Here is a 27,731-nt window from a genome sequence, read left to right on the forward strand (position 1 = left end):
CTGTCATGCTGGTTGTCTGAAGGAAACACCTTACTGCTGTCACACCCCTGTACAGTCAGCAGTACGACTTCGCCTTCGCTCCTTGGGTTTGTTGCTTTTAGTCTTACCGCTCTTCAACCGACCTGTCTGACATGGTAGGACCTTGAGGAACGGTTGTTCCAGCCAGTATAGCTCGGTTGCTTCATCACGATAGGCAAGCCCGACCACCACGTCAAGGTAGCAACAACCATGTGCTGTTATGATGAATAAACACTGACAATATGAAGGGGAGAATCGTTGTTGATATCTGACCGATCGATGATACCTGTTGTCAAGATTCTCATCCACGGACTACGGCGATTCCGGATTGCTTATGTATTATTTTATCCTCCCAGGAAGCTGAAGGGTTTTCATTCAGGAGAATTATGACACATCATGATGAAAGCCGAGATTCTGCGAAACTCATGATGCCGATTACTCTTATATAAACCACAGCAACAATTATCACAGGTACCTGGAATGTCAGTAAAATGTAGGAAACAGAGATGACCGATCAGATAGCTACGAAAATAAGGAGATACAACTTCATGGTGCTCGGAATGACTGAAACCCATTCCACACAAACTGGACAGAAAAAAATAAGATTCGGGAGAGATGCTATTATACTCTAGTTACGAAGAGGAAAATGTTTCGCACACTCAGGGAGTTGCACTGATGTGATGCAAAGGAGCACGAAAAGAACTTTTACGGTGAGCACCCCATGGATCCACAATCATCAAACCATAACCAGAACAAAGGTGATCTCAATGAATATTATCCAGTGCTATGAACCCATCAATTATAGCAATGGAGACGATAAGCCTCAGTTTTATCAGAGGCTGCAGTCAGTCATAGGGAAGCGCTCGCGAAAGAACCTGACCATCCTGATGGAAAAACTAAACACCAAAGTCAGCATTGATAACACCGGGTATGAAACGACATGGAATGACTGGGAGAAACGAAAGAGAAGGAAAACGTTGCAAGAGAAGAAAATATCAAACAACTATATGATACAACGAAGAAACTGGCAGGGAGCGATCAGTCATGGACAAAAAAGACAAGTCTGTCATTGAGATTCAAGATCGATGGGACAGGTGGGTAGAGCACTCTGAAGAACTTTTGAATATGTCAGCCACACTGGACCTACAGAAAAGAAGGATACCTCATCAAGGCACCAAAGAAAGGAGATATGAGCAAATGTGAAAACTCAGCTACAGAGGCATGACACAATTATCAGTACTACGAAACGTTTTCAACAGAGTGTTACCTAACCAGATGGAAGATTCAGCAGACGCCCAACTTCAAGATCAACAGGCTGGATTCCGTAAGGACCAGTCGTGCATAGACCGAATAGCGACACTACAAATCGTCGTTGAGCAATCAACTTCCTTGACTATGAGAAAGCATTTGACAGTGAGTGAAGGGGGACCTTATGGAACCTTCTACATTATGGTATACCTCTAAAAGTCGTCAACGTAATACGGAATTCATATGACGGACTACACCACAAGGTCGTTCATGGAAAACAACTCACAGATGCATTCTAAATGAGGACCGCTGTCAGACAAGGCTGGCGACTTACCAATTCTCATTCGCCTGGTGGTTGAATGGATTATGAAGACCTCTACATATTAGGCAAAGCATGGAATACCATGAACAGCTCGCATGCAACTAAACAATTTAGTGATAGTCTGAGCTTATCAGTCTTATAATTTGATGATCATACCAGAACACCCTCTCCACTACAAACCAGATACAACCTCTATTATTTCATTCTGTTCCTAAAATGTAAAATAAACTAGCGGAGATGACGCTTAGACGATATGTAGATGCACAGTTGAAGAACTTAACTTCTAAAGAGTTTCAGAAATGTTTTAAACAATGAAATTAAAAATGTGACAAATATCTACTGATGAAATTTTTTTCAATAGTCTATAAATATGGCCTTTTACTCAAAACTCATTACCTACTGATAGAAATTTTTTGATTGACAAATTTCAACTGATTAACAACGATCGCAGTTACTCATCATTTCTGTACTACAAGTGAACCAATTCAGTACAGATTTACAACCCGTTATAGTTTTTTATTGATATCTCATTGTCATGTCAGTTTCCAGGTTATTCATTTATTTGGACACATAGACATTAATATAAAGAGGCACTAAATATATATAGGCCAAATTTCATCATTTGATTTGTGTGACGACTGGAATATTGTCCGGGTGCCCGAACCGAAGCAGGTGGTCTTATTAGGGAGCCACTACTCCCCGAACCTTTGACCTAAAGGTCTAATCCACAAGACAGTGGAGCAACGTTAGGAGATGTAGTCCCATGGCAGCAGATGAGCAACGATTGGTTCATACGCCAATTGTCCCTTCAGGATACTGTAGCCCATGTGAATCATTGATCTGGAACCAGGGTTTTCCAACTCCCCTAGATGGATCCTCCATATCCAACAACCCGGGTCAAGCACCGGATACAAACAACACACACACTTCGAGAAGGCAGTAAGTAGGACTTCCCTGAAAGTGGCTGTATATGCGTGACTGTGTGAGAGTATTTCGAGAAGGAGACCTGACTCTTCCTAGTCACGACCTTACCGTGACATCTATAATGATGAAATAATGGCCACATAGAAATCGCTAATAAATACTTTAATGCAATAATAATAATAATAACAGTAAGAAGACGAATAAGAATAATAAATTACATATGAAAAAAAAACTTTGGAAATAACAAATTGATAAATATAAAAAAAATAAATGCATGTTTTGGAATGCAAATCAGACTGTATGTTTACACAAATACTACTGATACTGTTACATAATATTATGATGACAATATCTATATGTGAGTGCGTTGTTCTTTGAATAAACCATACGAAAGCAATTCATTATCATTATTGTTGAATTAGTAGGATTAATTGATATGATTGGATTTTACATTCAATAAGAAATCCAAGGTTGTTATGAAGGCATCTGCGCCTACGAGAGATTGATTCCCTCGAGAAGTTGTGATGCGTTTTAATTAGTGAGACTGAGATATTATTTTTTCAATGTCCAACGATTGCAAATTTAAAATCTATTAGGGATTTCGAAAATAAAAAGGTGTAAATTAGTATTAGTAGTGGAAGATGATTTTAGTTTATTACAATGAATGATCTTAGTTGGACAAACACTGAAAGCCAGGACAAACTGAAAAGCTGTTCAGTTGTAATAAAGAAGACTTCATTAGTTACCAACGACCATACTATCGTAATCAACCCTACAGCTATCTGGTATCGTGACAAGAGCTAAAAATGTTGACCATTGAGATGGTAACCATGTGTTAATTCAAATTAATTTTCAGCATTGCCCAACTATCTTCTAATATCATTATTGGAGGGAGACTGCCTTACAACTGACATAGCTGAATCCCACTAGTCCATAGTAAGACAAAAAAATAACCAGCATTTCTTCCTAATTAACAGTTATTTAAATAACATCGTCTCGTGATGTGAACTATGAAATCTAACAATATTTACAAATCTCTAAATTAGTGAAAGATTTCAATGATATATGTTTGTTTTTGTATGAATAGGGTCAATAATGTTTAGCTGTGAACAGAAGTAATTTAAATTAACAGATTGAATAGACATATTCAAGAATTAATTCACTTGGTATTGTTTTACTTGAATCTTCCCATTGATGTTTTAGGACACATATGCCAATAAGATACTGATCAGTTTCAGTCCTAAAACATCAATGGGAAGATTCAAGTAAAACAATACCAAGTGAATTAAACTTCACCCCATTGCACAAGCAAGTGGCTATCAGGACTCAGTAGCTAAGTGGATAACGTGATGGCGTTTGAAACGAACGGTACTGAGTTCGAGTCTCAGAGTGAACATCAACTCTGAGATGCAGGTACATCCAGCTGACGAGTCCCAACCAGAACGAAACGCGCGTCCTGGATTCCACTGCTAGCCACTATCCATCTTTGCTTATATTCAAGAATTGTTATTAACTATTATATACAATAGCAATAAGCTGCAGAGAAGTTTACAGACTGTCTATAAATTTGTTTATCTTTAATTATATTTTCTTTACTTCCCATTGTTTTTATGAAATCTGTTTTATCATGGTATGGAACTGAATCGCGTGTAACTGAACTGGAACTCAATGATCTAAATACTATGCATTTACTACGAGATCTATATTATATGTGCTATATTCCTTTTAGAGTGATTATTTGTGAGTATCGATTGGAAGATCCACACATATAAACAAAGTAAATTTCAGTCAAATTAACTAATTCAAGTTACTAATACGTGATCATAAATGTATTTGAAGCATTACCCATATATGGTAGAGCAACTGAGTAAGCGAACATGAGAGATTTTTAAAAATGGCAAATTGGCAAATGGGACTATAAATCTTCATAAACTGATGTGACTGAAACATGCATTAACCTAAGTCAAGTGACTGATCATTTATGAAGTACAGTAGTGACTAGCGTAGTAGGTTCCAAGCTATGATAGACCATATCAGAAGGTGAAGTCAGTACACAAATTCATTGACTCCTAGTCTGAGCAGTGTTGTTAAGTGCAGACTAGCTGGTTATTATCAGTGTAACAGTTACAATCAGTGGTTGAAGATGCTGACTGGTACAGATGAAAATCAATCCCAATAGTGTATATGAATTTATATATTAATTTCCTTTTGAGTTCGCAGTCTCGATACTATTTCATGCATTTTATTCTAGGAATTCATTCAATCCATTAGAACCGTATTCTTTCTGTTCAATTATTTTTGTTCTGATTGTTAATACTGTTTACTCTGACTCTCTCGATATTCGTCGTTACTCTCACTGGTGTGGTAATTTAAGTCGATGTATATTTGTGTATCAAGTCCCACGTTCATGGCAAATGAATGACTCGGATACTTCAAAATTATTCTAGATACATATTTTAAAGGCTGATTTCACTTGTCTAATTACAAACATATAACATACTGTCGAATATCTTGATGGACGGTTACTTTTGGTGGTTCAATCAAAGAACAAAACTATTTTTCATGACAAAATTACTTACGCTAGTTGCCTCATCATGAGTGAACTACATGACAGGATATTAACAATGTTCAAATAAATTCTAATAATCTTTTACAACGATTAGTTATAATTATTTCAGTGGACACTCCAAACAAGTTGGCTTTGATCAGCGGTTCGTGATTTCTTAGATTGATACTATGTAATGATTTATCCAACCTATCGTTATGATATACAATATCATGCTTCAAAGTAAGGGTTTCATTGAGCATACAATATAAATCATATGGAGAGTTTTCTTAACATGATTAACCATAGTAATAACTACTACTATTTCTACTGATAGTAAATTTTTTGATTGAGAGGTCATGAACCGATTGATGTGAAACCACCGTTGAAAACCTGGAAGCACTGGACGGCCGTTTCGTCCGATTGTGGGACTCCTCAGTGGTGCGCGGGATTGTACCCAGGACCTTTAGTCTCGCGCGTGAACACTTAACCTACTGAACCACTGTATTTATTTATTTATTTGAACACATACATATTGGTACAGGAGTGCGCCACACAAAACAATTAGAATTTAAGAAAAAAAGTGAGGAACGTAAAAAAATTTTTTTTAAACAATAACGAAGAGATTGGTGTAAGGCAGTGTAATAATAATAATAGTAGGGGAACAGAAAGGTACAGTCAGAAGAAATCTTTCAGTTAAGGAAGATACAACCACGTTTTATGAAGAAAGTAAAAGAAGGTTACAGCATGATCGCCACAGGCTTCTATTCTGAGATATATCTGATAACGTCTCTAGCCACTGTGTAGCACCATCTCTCGGACCCCAACCAGAGAGTCGTGAAGGGCCAACACAAGCCAGCCCTTTGCACCTTTCTTTCATACCACGACACCATGTCATATACTGACCACCTCTCCGCTTTCTCCAACCAGTCACAGAGTCGGCAAATAATGCACGACGTGGAATTCTCTGGGACGACATTCGTAGAACACGTCCAAGCCACCGAAGTCGGTGTTTCAAGATGGTTACACCAATTGCATTATCGTCTCTGTGCCCAAGCACACGATGCCGAACCTCTGCATTACTAACATGGTGTTGCCACTGGATGGCAGCAATCCTTCGGAGACAACGATGATCGAACACAGAGAGTCGTCTAACGTTCTCAACACGAAGAGGCCAGGTTTCACAAGCATAGAGCAAAACTGCTCTCACCGACGCGTTGTATATCCGACCTTTTACAGCCAGACTAACATCACGAAGGCGTCAAAGATGTCCCAGATTGGCTTTCACTATACGTGCATTAATCTCATCACTCACACCCCCACCAGCACTTATGCAGCTACCCAGATACACGAACTTCTCGACTACTTCTATCTGCTCACCTTCCAGGGTGAGTACAGGATTAGAATCCTGTGAGTCTCACAGAAGTACTTTGCACTTCCAATGTGTAAAGCATATACCGTACCTCCGGACACTGATTGCCAACTAATAAAGTGCGGATTGCATGCCTTGGGCATTATCGCACAGTAAGACAATATCGTCCGCATACTCAAGGTCGAGAAGTCTTTCTCCAGGCAACAGATCCACACCACCATTACTTATATCCATCAGAGCTGTTTCCAGAATGTCATCGATGGCAAAGTTGAAGAGGAATGGTGAGATTGGGCAACCCTGCCTAACCCCACTGCTCGAATGGAACAATGGAGAGAGGTGGTTGTATGCCCTCATTCTGCCTGAGGTGTTTGCATATAGGGCTTTTAGGATGTTAATAAACTTCTCGGGCACACCCTTCTTCAATAGACAATCCCAGAGAACGGTCCTATCCAACGAATCGAAGGCAGCCCTGATGTCAAGAAACACTAAGATTGTTGGCCTTTGAAAAGTATGACGGTGTTCTAACATTTGGCGGAGGGTGAAGATATGATCAATACATCCTCGACCAGAACGAAACCCAGCCTGCTCCTCGCGAGTCAATCTTTCTCGGGTTTTGAACAACCTACGAAGTATGACGGAAGCCAATAGCTTGGACGCAATCGGGAGTAGACTTATCCCCCGATAGTCGTTACAGGAACGACGTGAACCCTTTTTAAAGATAGGGACAACTATCGACTCATTCCATGACGTTGGTACACTCTCTAGTTCCCAAACCTTTGTAAACAACGTCGTCAATTCCTTAGTCAGAAAGTCACCACCATCTTTAAAAAGAGCCGGAGTTAAGTCATCTGAGTCAGGTGATTTGTAGTGCTTCAAGAGTTGGAGTTTCTTGCGGACTTCCGCCTCATTTGGTGGATCAGTCGTCATCGGCCATGGAGGGCAGGACAGTCTGACCGATGTTGCCGGAGCAAGAGGCCAGTTGAACTGGCCTTCGAGAAATTCTGCCCATCGTCCAAGACGTCGATGGATGTTAGTGATTGGCATCCCATCATCCTCACAGATTGTTCCGCTCACACCAGACTTCTTGCTGCCAGTGGCTCGGATGAGTTGGAAGAGCTTCCAGTAGTTACCAGATGCAGCTGCCTCTTTCAACTCATTGACACGCTTCGACCACCAGGCTTCTCGGTCCTTTCCCAAGCTTTGCCCAATTTCATTACGTAACATCCTTCATTCGTGGTTAAACTCACGGTCACCCGGAGTAGTCCGACGGGCTTCGATGAGTTGTAAGGAACCTGCAGAAACCCAGTGCTTATAAGTGGGACGTTTCGCGAGGCTGTAAGCGGCTTTACTCACCATTTTCTTGGCGTCATGCAATTGCAACCAATGCTCATCTACACTTTTCGGTGGAATGGTAGCCAGCCTAGAAGCTAACTCGGTTCGATACTTACTTGCAACAGAAGTTGCAACCAGCTTGCTAACATCAATCCGTTGGTGGCGGTCACTTCGTTGGCCACTGAAAAGTAAGGTAAGATTGGCGCATACCAAGGAATGATCAGAGTCCAGATAGGTAATCCAAAAGGAGCGGCAGTCTTGTACACAACCACGCCAGCGGTAGCTGATCGCGATGTGACCAATCTGAGTCCAGGCTTGAGATGCAGAGGGAGGACGCCAGGTGGCACATCGGCGATGAATGTGCCGGAAGTTAGTGCTAGCCAGAAACAGGTTGTGGTCTGCACAGTTGCAGTAGACGGTCCCCATTATCTGTCCTACGACCAACAAGTCCCCATCGGCCACCTAAACGACTCTCTTCTGTGCCTAGACGCCCGACCTGAGCATTCAAGTCTCCGTCTAGTACTACAATATCTGTCGAACGCACTTTCTGGAGAACAGATAGCATGTGGTAAAACTCATCCTTGATTGCATCCGGGCTGCAATCTGTCGGGGCATAGGCGGAGATGACGAAAAGACATCGTTTCTCACGCCGATTTCTTCTCAGTTTGATGGAACGTTCTAATCTGAAAGCACATAACCGACTGTTAATGGGGATCCAATCGATAAGTGCTGCCTCAGCTCTAGCGCTTAGTGCGACACCAACGCCAGCAAGACTAGACGAAGATGCCACAGGGTCCCCGGATAAGCGCACGTAAAACAAGCTTTTTGAAACGACAGATGGAGAGCGAATTTGTAGTACTTCACCGGAGTCTTGAATACGGGTCTCGGACAGACAACAAACATCCATATTAAGACTTTCTAAAGACATAGCCAGCCCTATCTGTTGTCCGACCTGCATAAATGTGCGAACGTTGAAGGCAGCCAATTTGAATGGTGCACGTCGTTTCAGAAAGACTGCTTCAGTATTCATATTCGGTGGTAACATACAATTTTCAACCGGACAGTGACTCGAGAACGTTTAGATACAGTTGAATTTCCACCATAGACGATCTGCTGTATAAGTCGAAAAAATAAGTATAGACAGAGTAGGAATAAAAGAGGGTGAATAATGACGTAGTAAATAATAATAATAATAATAATAATAATAATAATAATAATAATAATAGAATCATTTGAATGTTCGTCGAAGCAAGAGAATTAGTTTCCATGATCATAGACAGTTCAGTTCATTAATTACGTGTGGGCTGTATTACTGCCCGGGTGCCCAGACCGAAGAAGGTGGTTTTGTTAGGGGGCCACACCCCGAGCCTTTCACCTAAAGGTCTAATCCACAAGATAGTGGAGCATCGTAAGGAGATGCAGTCCCATGGTAGCCAGTCACCGAAAATTGTTCAAACGCCATTTGTTCCAGCAGGATACTGGAGCCCATGTGCACCATTGGTTTGTGATCCGGTTAAAGCGCCGGACATTCGCTTTTCGTTCTCTCATTTTCGTAAATAACACCTCCGCCACGAGAAGGCAGTGAGTACGACTTCCCTGGCAGAGGCTGTATACGCGCGGTAGTGTGAGAGTATTTCGAGAGGGAGGGTGAACCCACCCCGCTCTCGGCCATACCAGGGCATTTGGGGGCCACTGAGCCGGCATCCAACGGTATTAGTGTCTAAGATCAACCAATCAACGAAATTTCGTGACCATCTCCCATTGTACTGAGATAGATACCTGTCTCTACCCGACACGGATTAGCTCCACTGGTCACGGTTTCTCACTAGAACTCCGAGAATTCCCTCAGTAAATTGTTTAGAATAATAATTAAAAATAAGATAACAACAAATTCATATAACAATCCAATTCGAACTTGTAATACTTACCTTCTTTCGTACACCACGCTACAATTAAATACATAGGAAAACATAGTATTTGAATGAAATAGTAATTTAGAGCAATATTACAAGTTATGATAAAAAATGATCAACTTCTTAAACTTACTACTATAAGTAGTAACAGTCTCAATGATAAATAAGTGTATAGAAAAATCATAATTCGGAAAATTTTCTATAAGTGAAAAAATTAAAGTTCTAATGTTACACACATGGCTGTACAATTTTAATGTGAACATAGAAACAAAGATGTCATGACAAACAACGGAAGCTATTTTGGAGGACATTATTTCATTTAACTCAAAGTTTGCGAAATACTAACATTCAGTCTCATTCCTACATTATTTTACAAACCATAAACTTTCGTTTGGTGTATGATTCATTGCCACACCCTTTTCTGTTCCAGAGCTAATGTAATTTGGTACTTTGTTTCGTTAGCCTAATGACCAGTTTGGACATGATTGTATTTTTCTAATTGTTAGTGCGTTGTGGTTATGTTAGTCATCCATTTATGTATCTTACATGGTTGTGGTCTAAAGGTTCGTGTGCACGGGATTGTACATCCCGGGTTCGAATCCCGCATGCAAGATTTTGAATGCGCATTGTTGAACGAAAAGGTCGTCTAGTGCTCAGAAGTTTTCAACGGTGATTTTTTAATGTTTTATTTATTTTAACACATAGATATTGGTACAATGAGGCACCAAATACATATGCGCCACACAAATCTCATTCGATATGTGTGGAGGCTGTGATACTGCCCGGGTGCCCAAACCGAAACAGGTGATCTTCTTAGGAGGCCACTCCCCGAGCCTTCGGCTTGAAGGTCTAATCCACAAGGCAGTGGAGCGTCGTAAGGAGATGCAGTCCCATGGTAGCCAGTCACCGAAAATTGTTCAAACGCCATTTGTTCCAGCAGGATACTGGAGCCCATGTGCACCATTGGTTCGGGATTCGAGTAAATCGCCGGACATTCGCTTTTCGTTCTCTCATTTTCGCAAACAACACCTCCGCCACGAGAAGGCAGTGAGTAGGACTTCCCTGGCACAGGCTATATACGCGTGGCCATGTGAGAGCATTTCGAGAGGTAGAGCGGACTCTCCCCACTCTCGGCCGTACCAGGGCATTCGGGGGTGATTTAACATTGATCGGTTAATAGTCTCAATTAAAACTCAACAATCTCCAGAACTCTATACTGATACTTCGCCGATCTATTTGAAACTGCTATGTTTGAAGCGATTACGAGTTCACCTAATCTGAGAACGGAACAAAGGCTCTGTGACCAAAGACCAATAAGCTAGCTATTCTGATGCGTCTCAGTACCGCTAAATAGAGAGAGAAGTTCGAACGGGGAAATATATTCCGCAAGTAGCCAGAAGCACGAGCGATAACAACAGACACAAATCAAACATATATATACAGCATAAGACTGTCCTTGGGAAGGGTACTAAGAGATACCACGAACCAATAACGTCTAAGATTCTCCCAAGTGGGAGAATTATTCTGATATTTTCCATGTAGATCTAATGATTTGTTGAAGATTTGGTTCATTTGATTAGTTAATTCTCAAATTCCATAAGATTTTGATAAGATCCTTTTATGTAGCTTAGATGTTCTTTGAAATGACACAAAATCTCACGAAATAAATCCACTATACGAAAAAGTATCACACTCGGCACAACTTAATTTATAGACGTTTACAGTGTATCATTGGCAAAATCGTAATTAATTAGATAACTAAACATGTTATAACAATGTCTGATGATAAAATTATTCCTCAAAAAAAGGCACAATTTCATTACGATAATCTTATCATTCAACATGTATTGAGAAAAAATATAGTGAAGTTAAGTAAAATTAATGGATTGGAAAACAACTGATCACTACCAGTACACACATACGTGAGACTATAATTTATGGACGACCTTTGAGCGGCACTAAAGTGACCTTGAGAGTCTTCACCTAATAACTAGGACCAAGTGAGGGTTATGAATCTGTATGAGGAATTAGAATTATGATTTACAGTTGATGGTTAAGGTTAGGAATGAGATTTAGGGTTTTCATCACGAAACTCTATTTAGCCAAATAGATGGGTGAATTTCGCGCCAAAATCCGAGACCTGTTATCTTATACCTGATTGGTTCGTCCATAAATTATAGTCTCGCCGTTGGACGATGGAAGGTTATGGAATAGAAGTTCAACACCTACGTCTCATGCTAGCTGATCCTGTTTACTAAAGTACATATCTACTACCATTTTCAAAGAAATAATATTTCCTTTTCTAGACTATATATCCGTCACAGATGGATCTCACTTTGAAAGAGCATTCAAAACACAGGGGATACTCCATAACTACTTCGATTCTAGTTTGAGACTTCTTAACAATGTCCACCCAAAGGCCAGTTAGAAATCGAACACAGGACATTCAGATCTTAGGGCAAATACCTAACCATTATAGAGACCAATACGTTATCATCACCCAAGCATACAGTCCCAAGCTCAGTCATCCGACATTCATTTAAAAATCACAATAGAGAGATATACATATGAGAAGAAGAGAATAACATCGTCAACTTACTTGAACAATAAGTGCCGGTGTTGGTGGATGATTTTCTTTTGCATCAATTAACAATGAACTCTTTGAATAACACCTATTACTATTATTATCACCAACTTTGATAGTTTGTATATAATCACCACTTATACCAGTAGTGATAACTGCAGCAGTGACAACATCAGTAGTCGATCCTGTGTTATTATTATTATTATTATTATTACTAGTAGTAGTAGTACATGTACTAACAGTATTACAAGGAAGATTAACAAAAGCTTTCGAAGTCATATTGCTGTCGGTAGTCATTGTTATTGTGGATAATGTTGTATTAATTAATGTATTATTCATAATAAATGGTGTTAAATTTGAATTATAACTGACAGGTATCAAATTTATCAAGGAATTATTATTTAAATCTACATAATTAACATGATTCTCAATTGTTGATGATAATAATTTATGATTGTTATTTGTTGTATAAAAAGTAATTGGATTATTGTAATTATTCTCATTAGTGATAGTTATACCAGTATTATTATTATTATTCTGTGCAATTTGACGTAAATCAATAATTGATAAAGGATTATTTAATAGATAAGCTGTCATACATGTATTCGTAGCACTACTAATTACAGTTTGAGCATTTGAATTCTGTGGAATAGAATAATAACAAGAAGGTGATGATAATAGATAAGTGGACTGAAGATGATGATCATTTGAATGATGTTGAAATGAATCTTTATTAGTATTTCCTTTTGAGTTATTGAAAAAAAAAGTTAACAAATGAACTTAAGTTAGAATAAAAAAAGGCAATTTTAAGTAATATAATAACGATGTGATTATACAAACGAAAGTTTGATACATGATACTACAACCCTGAGTAATATAATTGACAAATCTTGCTACCATCGATATCTATTAACCGTCTTCCTACTACTCGGTTCCGATATTCCCAACTACTTCTACATGTCCACTGGAACAATAGGGAGAAAGCGGGAATTGCAAGTAAGATCTTTACTCCAAAGTTGGTTGATGTGCAGAAAAACAAGAGTATTTATAAAGTTATATACGGCTTTGAGTCCCCGGAAGTTCCTGGAACCATGCTAAATATAGTAGCAGCGTAAGTAAATATCTAATCAAAACTGTGACACATAATTCCTCATTTCCCAGATGTTCCTGCGAAGATTCTACCCAACACCGATGGGATAAAATATTCCCTAACGTTTCTGCTTCTCTAGGAACTTCGACGTGGGATGTTTTTGGGACTCCTTCAACAATAACGAAATTGATCTATGTAGCAGCTATATGACTGGCTATTTCGAATTTATTGCCGATCCATTACTTAAACCTTTCCCCACTCACATCCACTTTCGCTATGTATGTCTAGTGATTATCAACAAGTAAAAAATAACTTCGACTAACTAGAACTGAATATCAGTAGTTAAAATTCATGAGTTCAAATGATCACTGGTCACTGATGGCATGTTTCCATCCCAAGAGGATTGCCTTCATATGGAATTACGTAACACGTTCCAGATTGTATACACATACCAGAGTAAACATCAACAATTAAATGCAGATTAATTCAGTAAACGAAGTTCCAAACAGAATGAAACACACGTCATGGATTATACACTCAAATTTGTGACTGAATGAAATAGTTGGTTGGTACCATTTTCTCTGGTTAAATATTTTCACTGCATAAGTTTGATTTAAATGATCTTAGAAACCTATTGTTTATCTGAATTAATTAATTCAAATTCATGTATTTACAACTTATTCTGTCCTTTTGAAAAATATTATCTCAATATTCTGTCTTCTCATTATTACTGTTACTGTTAATATCTCGACTCCATTCATGTCAGTTATCGCTTATTGTCAAGTTGATGTGATATGAAGAATCGGGTTAATTGTCATGACGAAACGAATGTTGTAAATTGGAACCGGTTTTGAACAATTATTAATTATCATTTCGTTGTATAATTACTGAGTAAATGGTTATATATATATATATATATATATATATATATATATATATATATATATATATTCCGTTTATCATAAGCTTTCGGTCCACCTATAAACTACGGTTAAATGACTTGCTATTTTGAATTAGAGTTTCCCCTAATCACACCCACCTTTGACTTATTTACATATAGTTGCTATGTTTCATTTAGTAGTGTAATGCGGTCCCGTATTTCTGTGTCTTAACCACATTTGTTTGAAATATAAATATTATTGACTTTGGGACTCAACACAGAGCATAGAGGGGCTTGAGAATAACCAACCAATAGGAACATTGTTACGTCAACTCAAGGTCATTAGTGGTGGTTAAGCGTGTAATTGATGCGCTGGTACGGCCGAGAGAGGGAAGAGTCAGCCCTCCCTTTTGAAATGCTCTCACATGGCCACATGCGTACAACCACTGTCAGGGAAGTCTTACTCACTGCCTTCTCGCGGCACCAGTGTTGTTTATGAAATTGGGAGGACGGAAAGCGAACGTTCGGAGCTTTAACCTGGTTGATGGATATGGAGGATCCATCTAGGGGAGTTGGAAAACTCTGATTTCAGATCAATGGTTCACATGGGCTACAGTATCCTGAAGGAACAACTGGCGTATGAACCAATCGTTGGTCACCGGATGCCATCGGACTGCATCTCCTAACGTTGCTCCACTGCCTTGTGGATTAGACCTTTAGGTCAAAGGTTCGGGGAGTAGTGGCTCCCTAATAAGATCACCTGCTTCGGTTTGGGCACCCGGACAATATTCCAGTCCTCACACAAATCGAATGACGAAATTTGGCCTATATATATTTAGTGCCTCTTTATATTAATGTCTATGTGTTTAAATAAATAATTTAGCTGTACAGATGTTGTAGTGCAGTAACAACTTCGATCGACAGACATTTATATACCAGATTCTATGTTACCTAGCCCTGACTGATTAACTGAAATATTATCATTTGATTCATAAGGAAATACAATCATTGAAAAATTAAATACAAACCCTAATACAAATAGTGTACCTTTAAACAATTTACAGCTTGGCAAATTTTCATAGAATAATTTATCATTATGTTCATTGACATGATTTTTCTTTGAATCCGGTGTAATTAAAATTGGTGGTAAATTATTATTAGTATTAATATTCATAGTACTATTATTAATATTATTTACATTATCAGAATGACGTAGACATTGACGTTTACTTGGAAAATTTTGTGAATTATTATTAACCAACTGACTGAAACAAAATGGTGATGAAGATGATGACGGTAATGATGTAATCAATCGCTTACAGACATTATGAACAAGATGTTGATTAGTAACCGTAGAAGTAGTAATTGTAACAGGAGTAGAAATTATAGGAGTCTTCATCATCAAGTTAGTATCAGGTATGCTAGGAATAATAAGTGACTCATTATTATCATTATTATTATTAACATCATCATTGCTACTATTGTTCCCAGTATTGTCACATAATAGTGTAGATAATATTGGTGAATTAGGATGAAATAAGTCAGAAGTACTCGTTATTGTCGCTGAAGTAATAGACATTGCTAATGTTTTATCATTGACGGTGACATTAATAACACAGTCTGATAATGATGATGAAGGAGACGATATCAATTCGTGAGATACATTGCTAGGACCTGAGGTAATAATATCATTTGATGATGTTGTTACAACAGACGATTGATGCGAACATTGATCAATATCGATTAGTGTTTCAATTATTGTTGTATTATTAACATTTTGGTTGGGAATCGTAGAACTCACAGTTGAAGTAGTATTAGTGACAGTTGTGGTATTGACTGTGGACGTGAAAACGTCGATAGATTCAAGATCTGATAACAAATGATCAATACATGTGTCTAAATCACCCTTTATCTAGATATGTTAAAATGAATAAACAAATGATTGCAGATTCATTAGTTATGAATAATGTAATGACTGAAATAATAAACCAGTAGCTATTTTTGAGTAGTAGGAGTGTTGTGGTTAATTAACATGAGTTAAACAAATAATTGAACAGAATAACATGAATCCAAATAACATTCTTCTCAAATTCGCCCAAGCCATTATTTGTCAAGCCTTTTCAGTCAGACTTATAAATCCGAACGGAAACAGTTGCAAATTTTCATTTACTATGGTCAATTTATCCTCACTCTACTACCTCATTCTTGCAATTTCTTCCCTCTTATTTTTAATTAAACCGCTTCTTTCAAATTCACAATTCCCTTCTTAACTGACTGATCTCAAATCATCTTATTTCTGACTGCTATTAATGTATACAGCGCTACTTCATTCACTACATAATCATCCAGAATCCTATCTCACTAATTGTACTAATTTACAACAACTTACGGATGTCTGCGATTGTATTACGCTAGCATGATGATACATACCCTATTTTACTGTTAGAAGCACGTAAATTTGACGATAATTTTCAACTAAAAATATCATAGTTCATGAATTGTTGATATGAGAACTTAAGTAAATAAAATGAATTCATGTTATTCTGCTCAATTCTTTGTTCTTGCTCTTTTCTAGACAATAAAAAGAGAACTAAATGTAGGAGTTAAACAGTATGAAATAGACATAAATAAAATATGTTCTAGAAAACGACATTGTTTAAAACAAACCCTAAACAATCTACTTATAATCCCTTTATGAAATCGTACATTGTACATTCAAGCAAATGTGAGCATTAGATACGATTAAGTTTAAACGATGCAAAGATTACAAGACAATTTCACAGTTTAGATCACTAACTAACCTTAGCTAGACAACCATTAAAGATCAGGAAGTGCTATACAGCTAATTCGTTCTAATATAAGACTCCTCAGCAGTGACTACACACGACCATTAGATCTCGTAGCGAAAACTTAACAATTATAACTATTGAGTCGATGTCCGACAGTTTTTTTATTTCTAGTTTCAACGAATCCGTGATATTGCGCAACCATCTCCCAATCCCATTGGTAAGCAAATGGCTCAAATCTAACAAAGTTGAACTTCACTGGTCATGGATTCTCACTATAACCTTGGGAATAACTTCACGAAACTTGTCACTACTTGGCACAAAATTAGTATTAGAGTAAGGAGTTTGTGAAGTTTTTATTTTACAGTCAACATCATGCATCTAAAGATTGAGTACTTTCAACAAAACCTAACAATTCTGGCTTGGATCCCCAGTGGTCGGATCGTGAGTGAGCAACACAGGGTCCCATACTAAAGCGAAAGAACTATCTAGTGTTGGACATTTCCCGAAGTTAAATGACGACCAATGTGATTGAAATATCCATCTCACTTTAGAAAGTATATGCATTAATCACTTCTAATACACAAACTGAACTAATAACATCCTATTTAAGAAAATGATTATTTAAATAAGAAGACATCCGTCATGTGTTGTTTGAACAGTCACCAGCCTGAGTCAATTTGTTCTTACTGTTCTGTATTTAATCAAATATTATTCATCAATGGAGGTTGTGATTTCCTTCTAAGTATAATTAATAAACGCGTTCATTCAGTAAATAATTGTCTATAAATCTTTGACTCATAATTTGATCATACTAAAACACCCTCTTCCCTACTATTCACCAAGCATAAACCCTGAGATTTCAATCTGTTCCCAAAAATGCAAAACTAGTCTACAGAGGGCTGAAATTTGAACAATATTGGGACAAATCATTTGAAGCATAAATATTTTGAATAGTAAAGATGAGACAAATGTTTGGTCATAGAACACGGAATAAAACATTGATTATAAAAATAAATTGTAATATCAATTAGGTATATTCTAAACTATAGTCAACTGAACAATTGGAATACTTCATGAATTCGCTTAATTTTGCTATACAGATTAAAATTACTATAATATAATGAGGTTTTTTCTGGTCAGCGTTTTAGTGTATTTTTTAGTGAGTTAGTTTTCTACGGGATGGGGTCGCTAACCCCATGCCCGACCCTCCTCCTTTACCCGGGTTCGGGACCGGCAGTAACTCTAGAAGAGCTACAGGCGGAGAGTGCTGGTCGGCGCCCTACACTCCTCCACGAGGAGTAACAGGCGTAAGTAAGTAAATAAGTGAATAATGACAGATTGAGAAAATATTAAAGTTTAAAGTAAGAAATAAAGATAATTTCACACTTACACCAAACCAATCATTCCATAATTGCATATTATCTGAAGTATCTGAATTAAAATCTTGACAAACAAATGATGTGGATAATTTTACACCGGTAGATGATAATGATGATGATGAAGAAGTATTTGTTGTGAGTGGTTGAGATTGATTATTATCCAATGAACAATTCACTATTTTATTATTGTCATTATTATTAGATGGATGAATAGAAACAATCTCATAAGTATTAGTAGTTTCAGGCCAATTACAACGATTAGAATTATCATTATATGATAATGGATTACGTGTTAAAATGCCAACTTCAGCATTAATGCGTGTAGCTACTTGTTCAGCATTATTAAACAATGCAGATAAGAAACGCTACAATGAAATAATGAATTACAATAGAAAAATTAATGTGTGAAAGTAGTAAGGTTATATACTTTGGGGAAAAAAATGATACTAATGCCGAATAAAATCGACAAAAAACATAAAAATTTGAAAACTAGTTTAGAAGATTTTGACACAGATAAAGAATGATTAATTGGCTTATGTCAATTTGTGAGATTTATGATGTAGAAGAATTATCAGTGTCACCTAACGTTATGCAGCAGTGAGCTGTGTTTCTCTGTGTAATTGTGAAACATAATTTATGGAAGTAGATATGTGTGGGTTTTAGATTTTTTTATCATACTTGTCTTTAAAGTATAGCTTCTATTTCACGGCACGACTAAATAAGGAATGTTGGAGTTATGCATAAGGTATTTGATGAGGATGAGAGATCGATTGATGAGGTTGTATATTTTCATCGAATAAAGTGTTGCATGTGTATAATCACAGCCTAACTCGATGAAAGATGTAGACTAGTGAAGGGGTAATTTGGAATAAAGCTACGAACGACCAAACTAAAAAGTGGCATCAATTCAGGAAGTCATTAATTGTTAGACTGAACCAGGTTTTACATTATGACTGATCGACTGACATTTTACCGGTGAATACTGTCCCTTCTCTCTCTCTCTCTCTCTCTCTCTATATATATATATATATATATATATATATATATATATATATATATATATATATATATATATGTTACTGATGTTTCTAAAAAATTCTTAAGTTGGTATGTGGAATTGTGAACTAGTGTGTATATGCAAGTGAACACCACCGACAGCTATTCGAGTATTACAGCCGGTCCCAAGCCCGGGGGAAAGGAGGTTTGGGCATGGGGTCAGCAACCTCATCCAGTAGAAAACAACCTTGCTAAAAGAACGTTAGCCAAAATAAACCATTTTTAAATCCTTCCCTATGAGTTGAAGGATCTTTATTCAAGAGAATTATAACGCTTCATGATGAAAGCCGAGATTCTTCGAAAGTCATGAGACCGATTACCCTTATAACAACCACAGCAACAATTATCATAGATACATGGAATGTCACCACAATGTGGGAGACAGGGACGACCGGTCACTAAAATGTTTAGGTCAGTGGAAGACGTGAGAACAAAGAGCTGACATAGCTTCACATCACCACCTGGTGGTTACAAAGATGAGACTGAAGATAAAGAAGCACTGGATGACTAGACAAACACCATTACTAAGCTTCGATTCAGTCTTCCTTCGAGATACTGGCAAACTCAATTATTTAAAGATAGCTCTCAACAACACATTCCGAGCCTTACAAGGTTTACTCAAAGATTCCATAAGGATCGGTCGTGCATAGACCAAATAGAGATCAATTGGATGGAACTGGTTACAACATATCAACTTCCTCGACTATGAGAAAGCGTCTGACAGTGAGTAAGGCGGGGACCTTCGAGAACCTTCTACACTATGGTGTACCTCAGGAAGTCGTCAACACAATACGGAATTCATACAGCGGACTATACTGCTAAGTCGTGCATGGAGAACAGCTCGCATATGCTTGATGGAGAAGCTCTGGCAGAGGTCGAAATTTTGACGTACCTGCGCAGCATCATCGGTGAAAAAGGAGGATCTGATGCAGACGTAAATCCAAGGATTGGCAAACAAGAAAAGCATTAATACAGTTGAAGAACATATACAACTCAAAACAACTGTCTGCAAGCCAACATCAAAGTTACAATCTTCAATACAAATGTCAAGACAGTTCTACGGTACGGAGCTGAAAATTAAAGAACCACCACAACCATCATCAAAATAGTACAAGTATTTATAAACAATTGTCTATATGAGAAACTCAATGTCTGTTGGCCTGATACCATCAACAACAATCTTCTGTGGGAGAGAACGAACCAGCTTCCAGCTGAATAGAAAATTAGGGAAATACGATGGAGGTGGATAGGATATACAGTGCGGAAATCATCAAACTGCATCAAATGCAAGTGCTAACTTGGGATTCTGAATGGAAACGGAAAAGAGGAAGACCAAGGAACACATTGAGACGGCAATTGGAAACAGATATGAAAATGATGAATAGTAACTGGAAAGAAGTGGAGAGCATTGCTCAAAGCAGAGTTCAATGGAGAATCTTGGTGGGCCACCCATACTCCTCAACGCGGGATAATAGGTGGAGGCAAATATTAGTGTATGCATTAAGAAAAAGCCAAACAAATTCAAAATTAGTTGTATAACATGAATTTTATTCAAAGCACCATTATTTGTTCAACTTATTTGCCAGTTTTACAAACTAGTATTCATGACTTCAAGTTACACTCTAAGTGTGAATACTAGTGATACTACCACTTAGTTGCCCAAACCGAAGTAGTTGGAACGAAGTACAAACCTAGAAATTAATGTTGAAAGCTGAACGCCTTAACCACTGAGCTACAACTCGCCTCCAAATAATCATTACAACTCCCATTTTAAACCAGTAACTCACCTCCATATCTAATTCTTCTTCATAACTGTTAGTTAAACTAAATATTGTACTTCCGACGCCAGATCCAGGTGATAACTGACGTGGTGGTTGGTTTCTGTATGATGAAGAAACATAAATATTTACAGAAATATATAAAATTATAATATCTGGAAGAAATGTCAGTAGGACTACAATTTTTGAACGAACCAATCAGATTTAAGAAACTAAGTCCTGGATTTTGACGCTAAATTAATTTATCCATATGGTTAAATAGAATTTTAATATTTATATAGTTGATATCAGCTTGTGATGAAGACTTAAACTGTAATTTATAACCCTAACTTTTGACTCTAAAACCTTAATTTTTCAAACTGGTTTATAATAATCTCATGACCCCAACACAATTGAATATTCTCAAGATCACTTTAGCATTGCTCAAAGGCCGTTCATAAATTATAGTCTCACCAAAATATCCACAGGAGTCTTCTAAAAATAAAATCCCTTGGAAAATTAAAGATAAAAGTACACTTTGCTGACGGCCTTGATTGAACCAATCCGAACCAAGATGGAGTATCATGGATTTTCACGCGAAATTAAAAGCTCAGTGGAAGATAGCTTGTGTGTTATTACTAACTAAGCGGAATTCAGAAATACATGGTACCTAAAATGCTTGGAATCGATTATAAAAAATATCTACCACCCAAATAAACAATGAATATAACATTGTGTTTAAGATAAATTATCGGAAATATCTATTACCGATGCAGATTCTATGGTCAAGCACTTGATGCGAATCAATGCGCAACTAATGGGGTTTATGTAACTGTATAGTATTCTTCCACCCTAACTCCTGACCCTGAATATCAACATTATGTAAACAAAAGGGTTGTAAAGCCTCATTGCGTAACAGCTGATATCAGTTAGTGATGAAAACACTAACCTTAATTTGTGATCCTAACTCCTAACTCTTAATTCCTACTACATAAGCCAAACCGTGCATTATAGCTGACGTCAATGGGTGACGAAAACCCTATGGGGTTATGAACCCCAATTCATAGTATGTAAACTTAACCCTTTTTCCTTTGGCATAATATATAATTCAACAAGTATGGGTTAATTATTTGTACCAAAACCATTATTCTACTGTAATTTTACTGCTTTTTATAATTAACTGTTTTATAACTAAGCAATGTTTTCTGATCAACTGATAAGATGCTCAGGTCATTAGTATAGTATATTTTTACTAAATCAGATTCTGCAGTAAACCAAAATCAGAGCGCATTGTGACCAAGAAGATAAGGGGATTTCCGTGTGCAATTTCAAAGGCTAAAACCTAATTAAGATCAGTTATTCAGGTAAACTATAGAAATTCAATAATCTACACAAACCTCTATACTAATACTTTTTTATACATATAGGTGTGAATCACCACCTTTTACTCAAGACGAGTAAACATTGGCTTATCTTACCGTTTTCGCCTAGTTGAAACAAGATCAGTACTTTTTGCATCATTCAGATTATCTTCACATGTTATTACAGGATAAATCACCATATCTGTAACTAACGTCTCTGATGATGCCGGCGGAGGTAGCAATGAAAACACCGAAAATATGGAACTATTATCAGAAATCTGTTGATGATCGCTTATATCATTTGACTGAGCATTAAGACATATTTGTTGTGAAGTAATATTTTCGTTTTGGTTGATCACACCTATAGATTGAACAGTGGCATCATTCATCGTTCCTTCTGATGATGTTGTTATAGATATAGGCGATTGATGAAATATCACAGAATTACAAGATGTTGACAGGGATAGAACATCACTATTACCGTTACTAGTAACAGTAGTAGTAGTAGGTAATGTCTCTGATACACGTTTTGTTTTGTTTTGTAAGCGAACCATAGATTGCATAGGATTAGCATTAGATTTTGACGCAACTATGTTAGACTGTGATGCTTGATGAGATGAGGGATTTGGGAAGCTACTGCTACACATATCAAAATTGAATACATTTGTTTTGTTAGCTGCTAATGGTTGTCTATATATTCGTAACACTGGTCGACTGGCTCTTGAACCAGTTGAATTATTGTCTAGTGAACATACAGTACCAGCACCTATCCCACTGGTTGAATTCGAACCTGAAAATCAGAGTAACGATGAGGGATGAACTAAAAAAACATGAGAATAATCAGAAATTTCTACCCTTTTATGACTTGATTATTACTACTATGACCACCCTGAAAAACTAGCTTTGGTTGCTCGAATATATTTTGTGAATGTTGTTCAAGTGACTTTCACATCGTGTATCATTCACCTATCCCGGGACTGGATGGGAAGACGAGATGATCAGTTTATGACACCGCTGGTTCGTAAAAGAAAAATGTGTAAGACTGACATCAGAGAGTCCATCACGAATACCCAGTTGAAGTACTAGCGATGGTACAACTCAGTGGCTTGAGAAGTCATAAGATATGGGTCGAAATAGAAGTCGGTGGCGATACTGCTATAGTTTTAAGTTACATTTTTCAAAAAAACGGAACTCACTTAAGCGTGTCGCATTACAATTTCAGGTTCACATGATGTATAGTTCATTTACACTCCGCACAACTGTTGCAAAAGAAACCTGTCACATCAAATAATAGCTTTATTTTGGTCTAATGATCCATCTCAAAGTGTATATTATCTCGTATTGAACAGTTGTTGTTGAGATTGAAAAACGACAGACTCTCCAAAAAACAAAAATGGTGCACCTGGACAGTATGAACCAATTCACAGTTATTCATCGTCTAGTCACTACGTTTTTATTAAGCGAGATCTCATATTGGGATCACATTCTAAAGCATGCTGTTAATACAGGATATGACTCGGATAATAATAGTAATAATAATAATAATAATAATAATAATAATAATAATAATAATAATAATAATGTAAATGGCTCATAATCAAGAACCTAGTGTCACCAAAAAGTGCATAGATCCATCGAACATCTAATGATCTATAGAGATTAGTTTCAAAATATAAGTGATCCACAGCATCAATACATAGAATATGGTGATGATTTAAAGTACTCACTTATTATATTAGGTAATGAAGCTATTGTTACATTTGGTTTCACGGTAGCAAGCGGAGGTCGAACTGTAGTGGATTTATCAGCAGGTATTATTTTAGGCGGTACATAGGATTTTCCTAAGGGCATCCAAACAGGATGAATAGGACGAAATGATTTCGGTCGCAAATTTGATGAACAAGTCTCAGGAAATGACTGCAAAAATTGTGCTATGGAAGTATTTAGATTCCCCAGTTGCCATGGAAGATTGGCCTTTTTTAAATGAGGGATGACTGAAACGTAAGGTGTAATATGCATGTGAGAAGTAAAATACATTGATGTTTTCATTAGAGAGTAAACTGATTTTACGTAAATGTGTACCACAAAGGTTAGTTTGTTACATTCTGAACTACATATGTATTGAGAGGGTGAACGACAATATCTGTTGGTTAAAAAAAGATTGGATGGATATGAATGATCCCTTTTATACGAATAAACAAAGCCTAATGATGTTACTTATTCACGAAAATACTCTATTTAACCAGATTTTATAAACTTTTCAGCGAACTAATCACAGAATATTTTCTTTGATTAAATTAAGGTAGAACTTCTAGATATCTCAGTATACAAATCTTCATTTTAATAACATGATAGAATAATTTTGGCACTCGGATTCGATCTATCAAATAGCTAATTTAAACCGAAGAAAGAGACATAGGCTAGTAAATTTAACTAGCATTTTTACTAATTGCACAAAATGTAGTTCATATCCTGAAACACTACTTGAGTAGCCAGAGAAGTTAGAGAGTTATGGAAACCCAGTAACGTAAATGACTGTTTAGAGAAGCTTAAGTTCTGGTGTAGTAAAACCCGCTACAGCGTCAATATACTAGAGAACAGTAAGGCGGCACCTTATTGGCTTTATTAGCTAAGGTATTACTTGCAGTCCTCATCAGTAGTTTAATGTAAATAACTCTGGTCGAACTCAGGGGCATCAAATGTACTCAAGAATAATCACGACTACAGTGTTTGCCTCAACTCAAATCTGCATTCCTTTCTCTACAAAGCTCAAATTAGCACTCAACTTGCAGGCTTGTGGAGTTATTATTACACGCGCCACTGCCTTTTCGGACTTATTTTTTATGCTAAGAAACATTGTAATTAAGAAAGGTAATATTAGAGCAGCAGTAGGACCTTCCGACAACTTTAACAAGAGAATACTTACGATTTTAATCTACCTGTCAAAATAACCAGAAAATAGGTGGCATGAACGAATATACAGGCTGACACACTTTGTCTGAAATCTGTTGGGTTATGACAACCTTAGAGCTGTCACACCTCTTACCCTACATTAATTAGAATTCAAGTTAATGAATAAACACCATCGTTGTCGACCACACAAAACGTTGGCTTACCTTCATTCACAATATGAATATAATCATGAATAATATCCAGCAAAGTTAATTCTCTGAAATACAAAGGTATCTCATTCACTGATGCATAGTGATAACGAAATTCAGATAAGTGGACGTTTTCTCGAAGGAAAGCACCAGCAGCGATAACGCAATTGCTATCTCGCAAAAATCCTACGAAATAAACTCTTAAAAATGTTGCTAACCGAGGACAAGTCCTGATATTTCAGAGGGAAGCAAATTGAAATAGTCTGTCATTCTTAAAAGTACCGTCCACGTTCAAAATGGTTCAAGTAGTTCAGATGGTTCAAATGGTTCAGATGGTTGTGGACGGAATAGAAGCTTTCGCTTAACAGGCTTCCGTGTCTAGTAGCAGGGAACCACGAATAACTTCAGGCAGGAACCAAGGTATGTTAACGATAAAAGAGTGAAAAGAAATTGGTAAATCATTTTATGATACTATCCTTAGACCTTAAGAATAGATCAAGTTGCCTCTTAAAGGACTCCTGTGAAGTCGCTTGGACTAGCTCCGCCGGCGGCAAATTCCAGCATTTGACAACTCTTAATGAGTAGAAGTTGTGTCTACAGTCCTTTCTGCTTTGTTATGTCTCCAATTACTGGGTGTAACCCCGTAGTTTGGTATCGGGACTAAGCTTAAGTAGGTATTTAAGAGGATGTCCAGAAGTGTTAAGGATACTGTAAGCCATCAGAAGGTCATCTCTAAGACGCCTATACTTTGATGGGTAAAGCCTAGGTGATTGGAGACGCTCCTCATAAAGTTTAAATTTGAGTCCCCGAACTGACTTCGTGGCTCGCCGTTGGATACGCCCCAGAATTTCCTTACCCTTTTGGAGTGAGGGAGGATATACTATAGGGACGGATAAAACTGTTGAAAACTATATGAAAAGTTTTTCCGTCAAACTGGCCAAAAATGAGCTTCAATGTTACCAGTGCAAGGTTTTCTCGAAAGGCATTTTCGTCACAGTTAGCGTACGACTTTAAATCGTGGGGCACTAGGACTCCTAAATCTTTTTCGACTCGTGATGCTATTACAGGGGAGTCCTCTATGTTGTAACCATAGTCAGCGACATGTCACAGATGGACTACTTTACACTTTGAAGTGTTAAAGGTAAGTTCGTTATCGTCTGCCCAACTTTGAAGTCGAGTCACATCCTCCTGAAGTGCCCGTATATCGTCTTGGTTGCGTATCTCTCTCCAAAGTTTCACGTCGTTGGCAAAAAGTAATAAGTCTGACGTTGCCTGTTGAGGAAGATCATCTATATAAATCAAGAAGAGAAGAGGTCCCATTACTGAGCCTTTGGGGACCTCACTAGGACATTGCATAGCCTGAGATAAAGTAGAGTTGACCCTGACCTTAAAATGTCGATTTTTCAGATATGAAATGAGCCGATCGATTAGAAGTGGTCTGATACCCAATCGTTTGAGCTTATTGATAAGACATATACGGTTAAACCTATCAAAAGCTTTTGAGAAATCAAGGCAAATGATATCAACCTTCCACTTGCGATCGAGGACACTTATCCATCTGTCCACCGCAGTCAGCAGGTTGGTTATACAAGAGTCACCCTTCCTGAAATCATGCTGTTGGGGTGAGAAGAAAGCCAAGGACAGTAAATAGTCAGGTATACCATTGCATATCAGGGATAGAGAGAAGAGCCACCGGTCGGTAACTTGAAGGTTCGCTGCATCGGCCTCCATTGAAAATTGGTGTGTTGTGAACAAGCTTCCAAATTTCCTACACATAGTTCCCTTTAATATCTTAGAGAGCAAGAACAAATATTGGTACAGATTAATATGAATTCATTTTATTTCCTTAGGTTCTCATCAGCTGCTTACAACCTAAAATATTTGAAATTCAACATTATTACAGATATTGACATAATTATACATAAGAGGGTGATTAAAGATGAATAAATGTATCATGGTGTAGCGAAGATCCCGATAGAGTTAATGAGGTCATAAAATCTTGTCTCGAATAAATAAAGTTTGAGAGGGAAAGTTCCGAAACATTGAGGTAGTGGTTAGAG

The 27,731-nt window shown here is 37.4% G+C and overlaps 1 protein-coding gene across 2 annotated transcripts; it reads right to left on the minus strand.

The window, feature by feature from the left end:
* MS3_00009002 (uncharacterized protein) lies at positions 1 to 25,983 on the minus strand. Of its 2 annotated transcripts, XM_051217342.1 has the most exons (10): positions 25,890 to 25,983; positions 25,687 to 25,857; positions 24,298 to 24,564; positions 22,688 to 23,360; positions 21,240 to 21,333; positions 18,408 to 18,761; positions 15,276 to 16,140; positions 12,274 to 13,001; positions 9,690 to 9,707; positions 1 to 3,101 (listed from the first exon to the last, which is right to left on the minus strand). In XM_051217342.1, exons 1-10 carry the CDS (start codon positions 25,939 to 25,941, stop codon positions 3,048 to 3,050), a joined length of 3,276 nt encoding a protein of 1,091 aa, XP_051064730.1. In that variant the 5' UTR covers positions 25,942 to 25,983; the 3' UTR covers positions 1 to 3,047. The 2 variants fall into 2 exon arrangements, with proteins under 2 accessions (XP_051064730.1, XP_051064731.1); XM_051217343.1 differs by having other exon boundaries at positions 2,654 to 3,101; positions 25,687 to 25,983.
* Positions 25,984 to 27,731: the final 1,748 nt, after the last annotated feature.

This window comes from Schistosoma haematobium, chromosome 5, assembly GCF_000699445.3.
Source record: "Schistosoma haematobium chromosome 5, whole genome shotgun sequence".
NCBI lineage: Eukaryota > Metazoa > Platyhelminthes > Trematoda > Strigeidida > Schistosomatidae > Schistosoma > Schistosoma haematobium.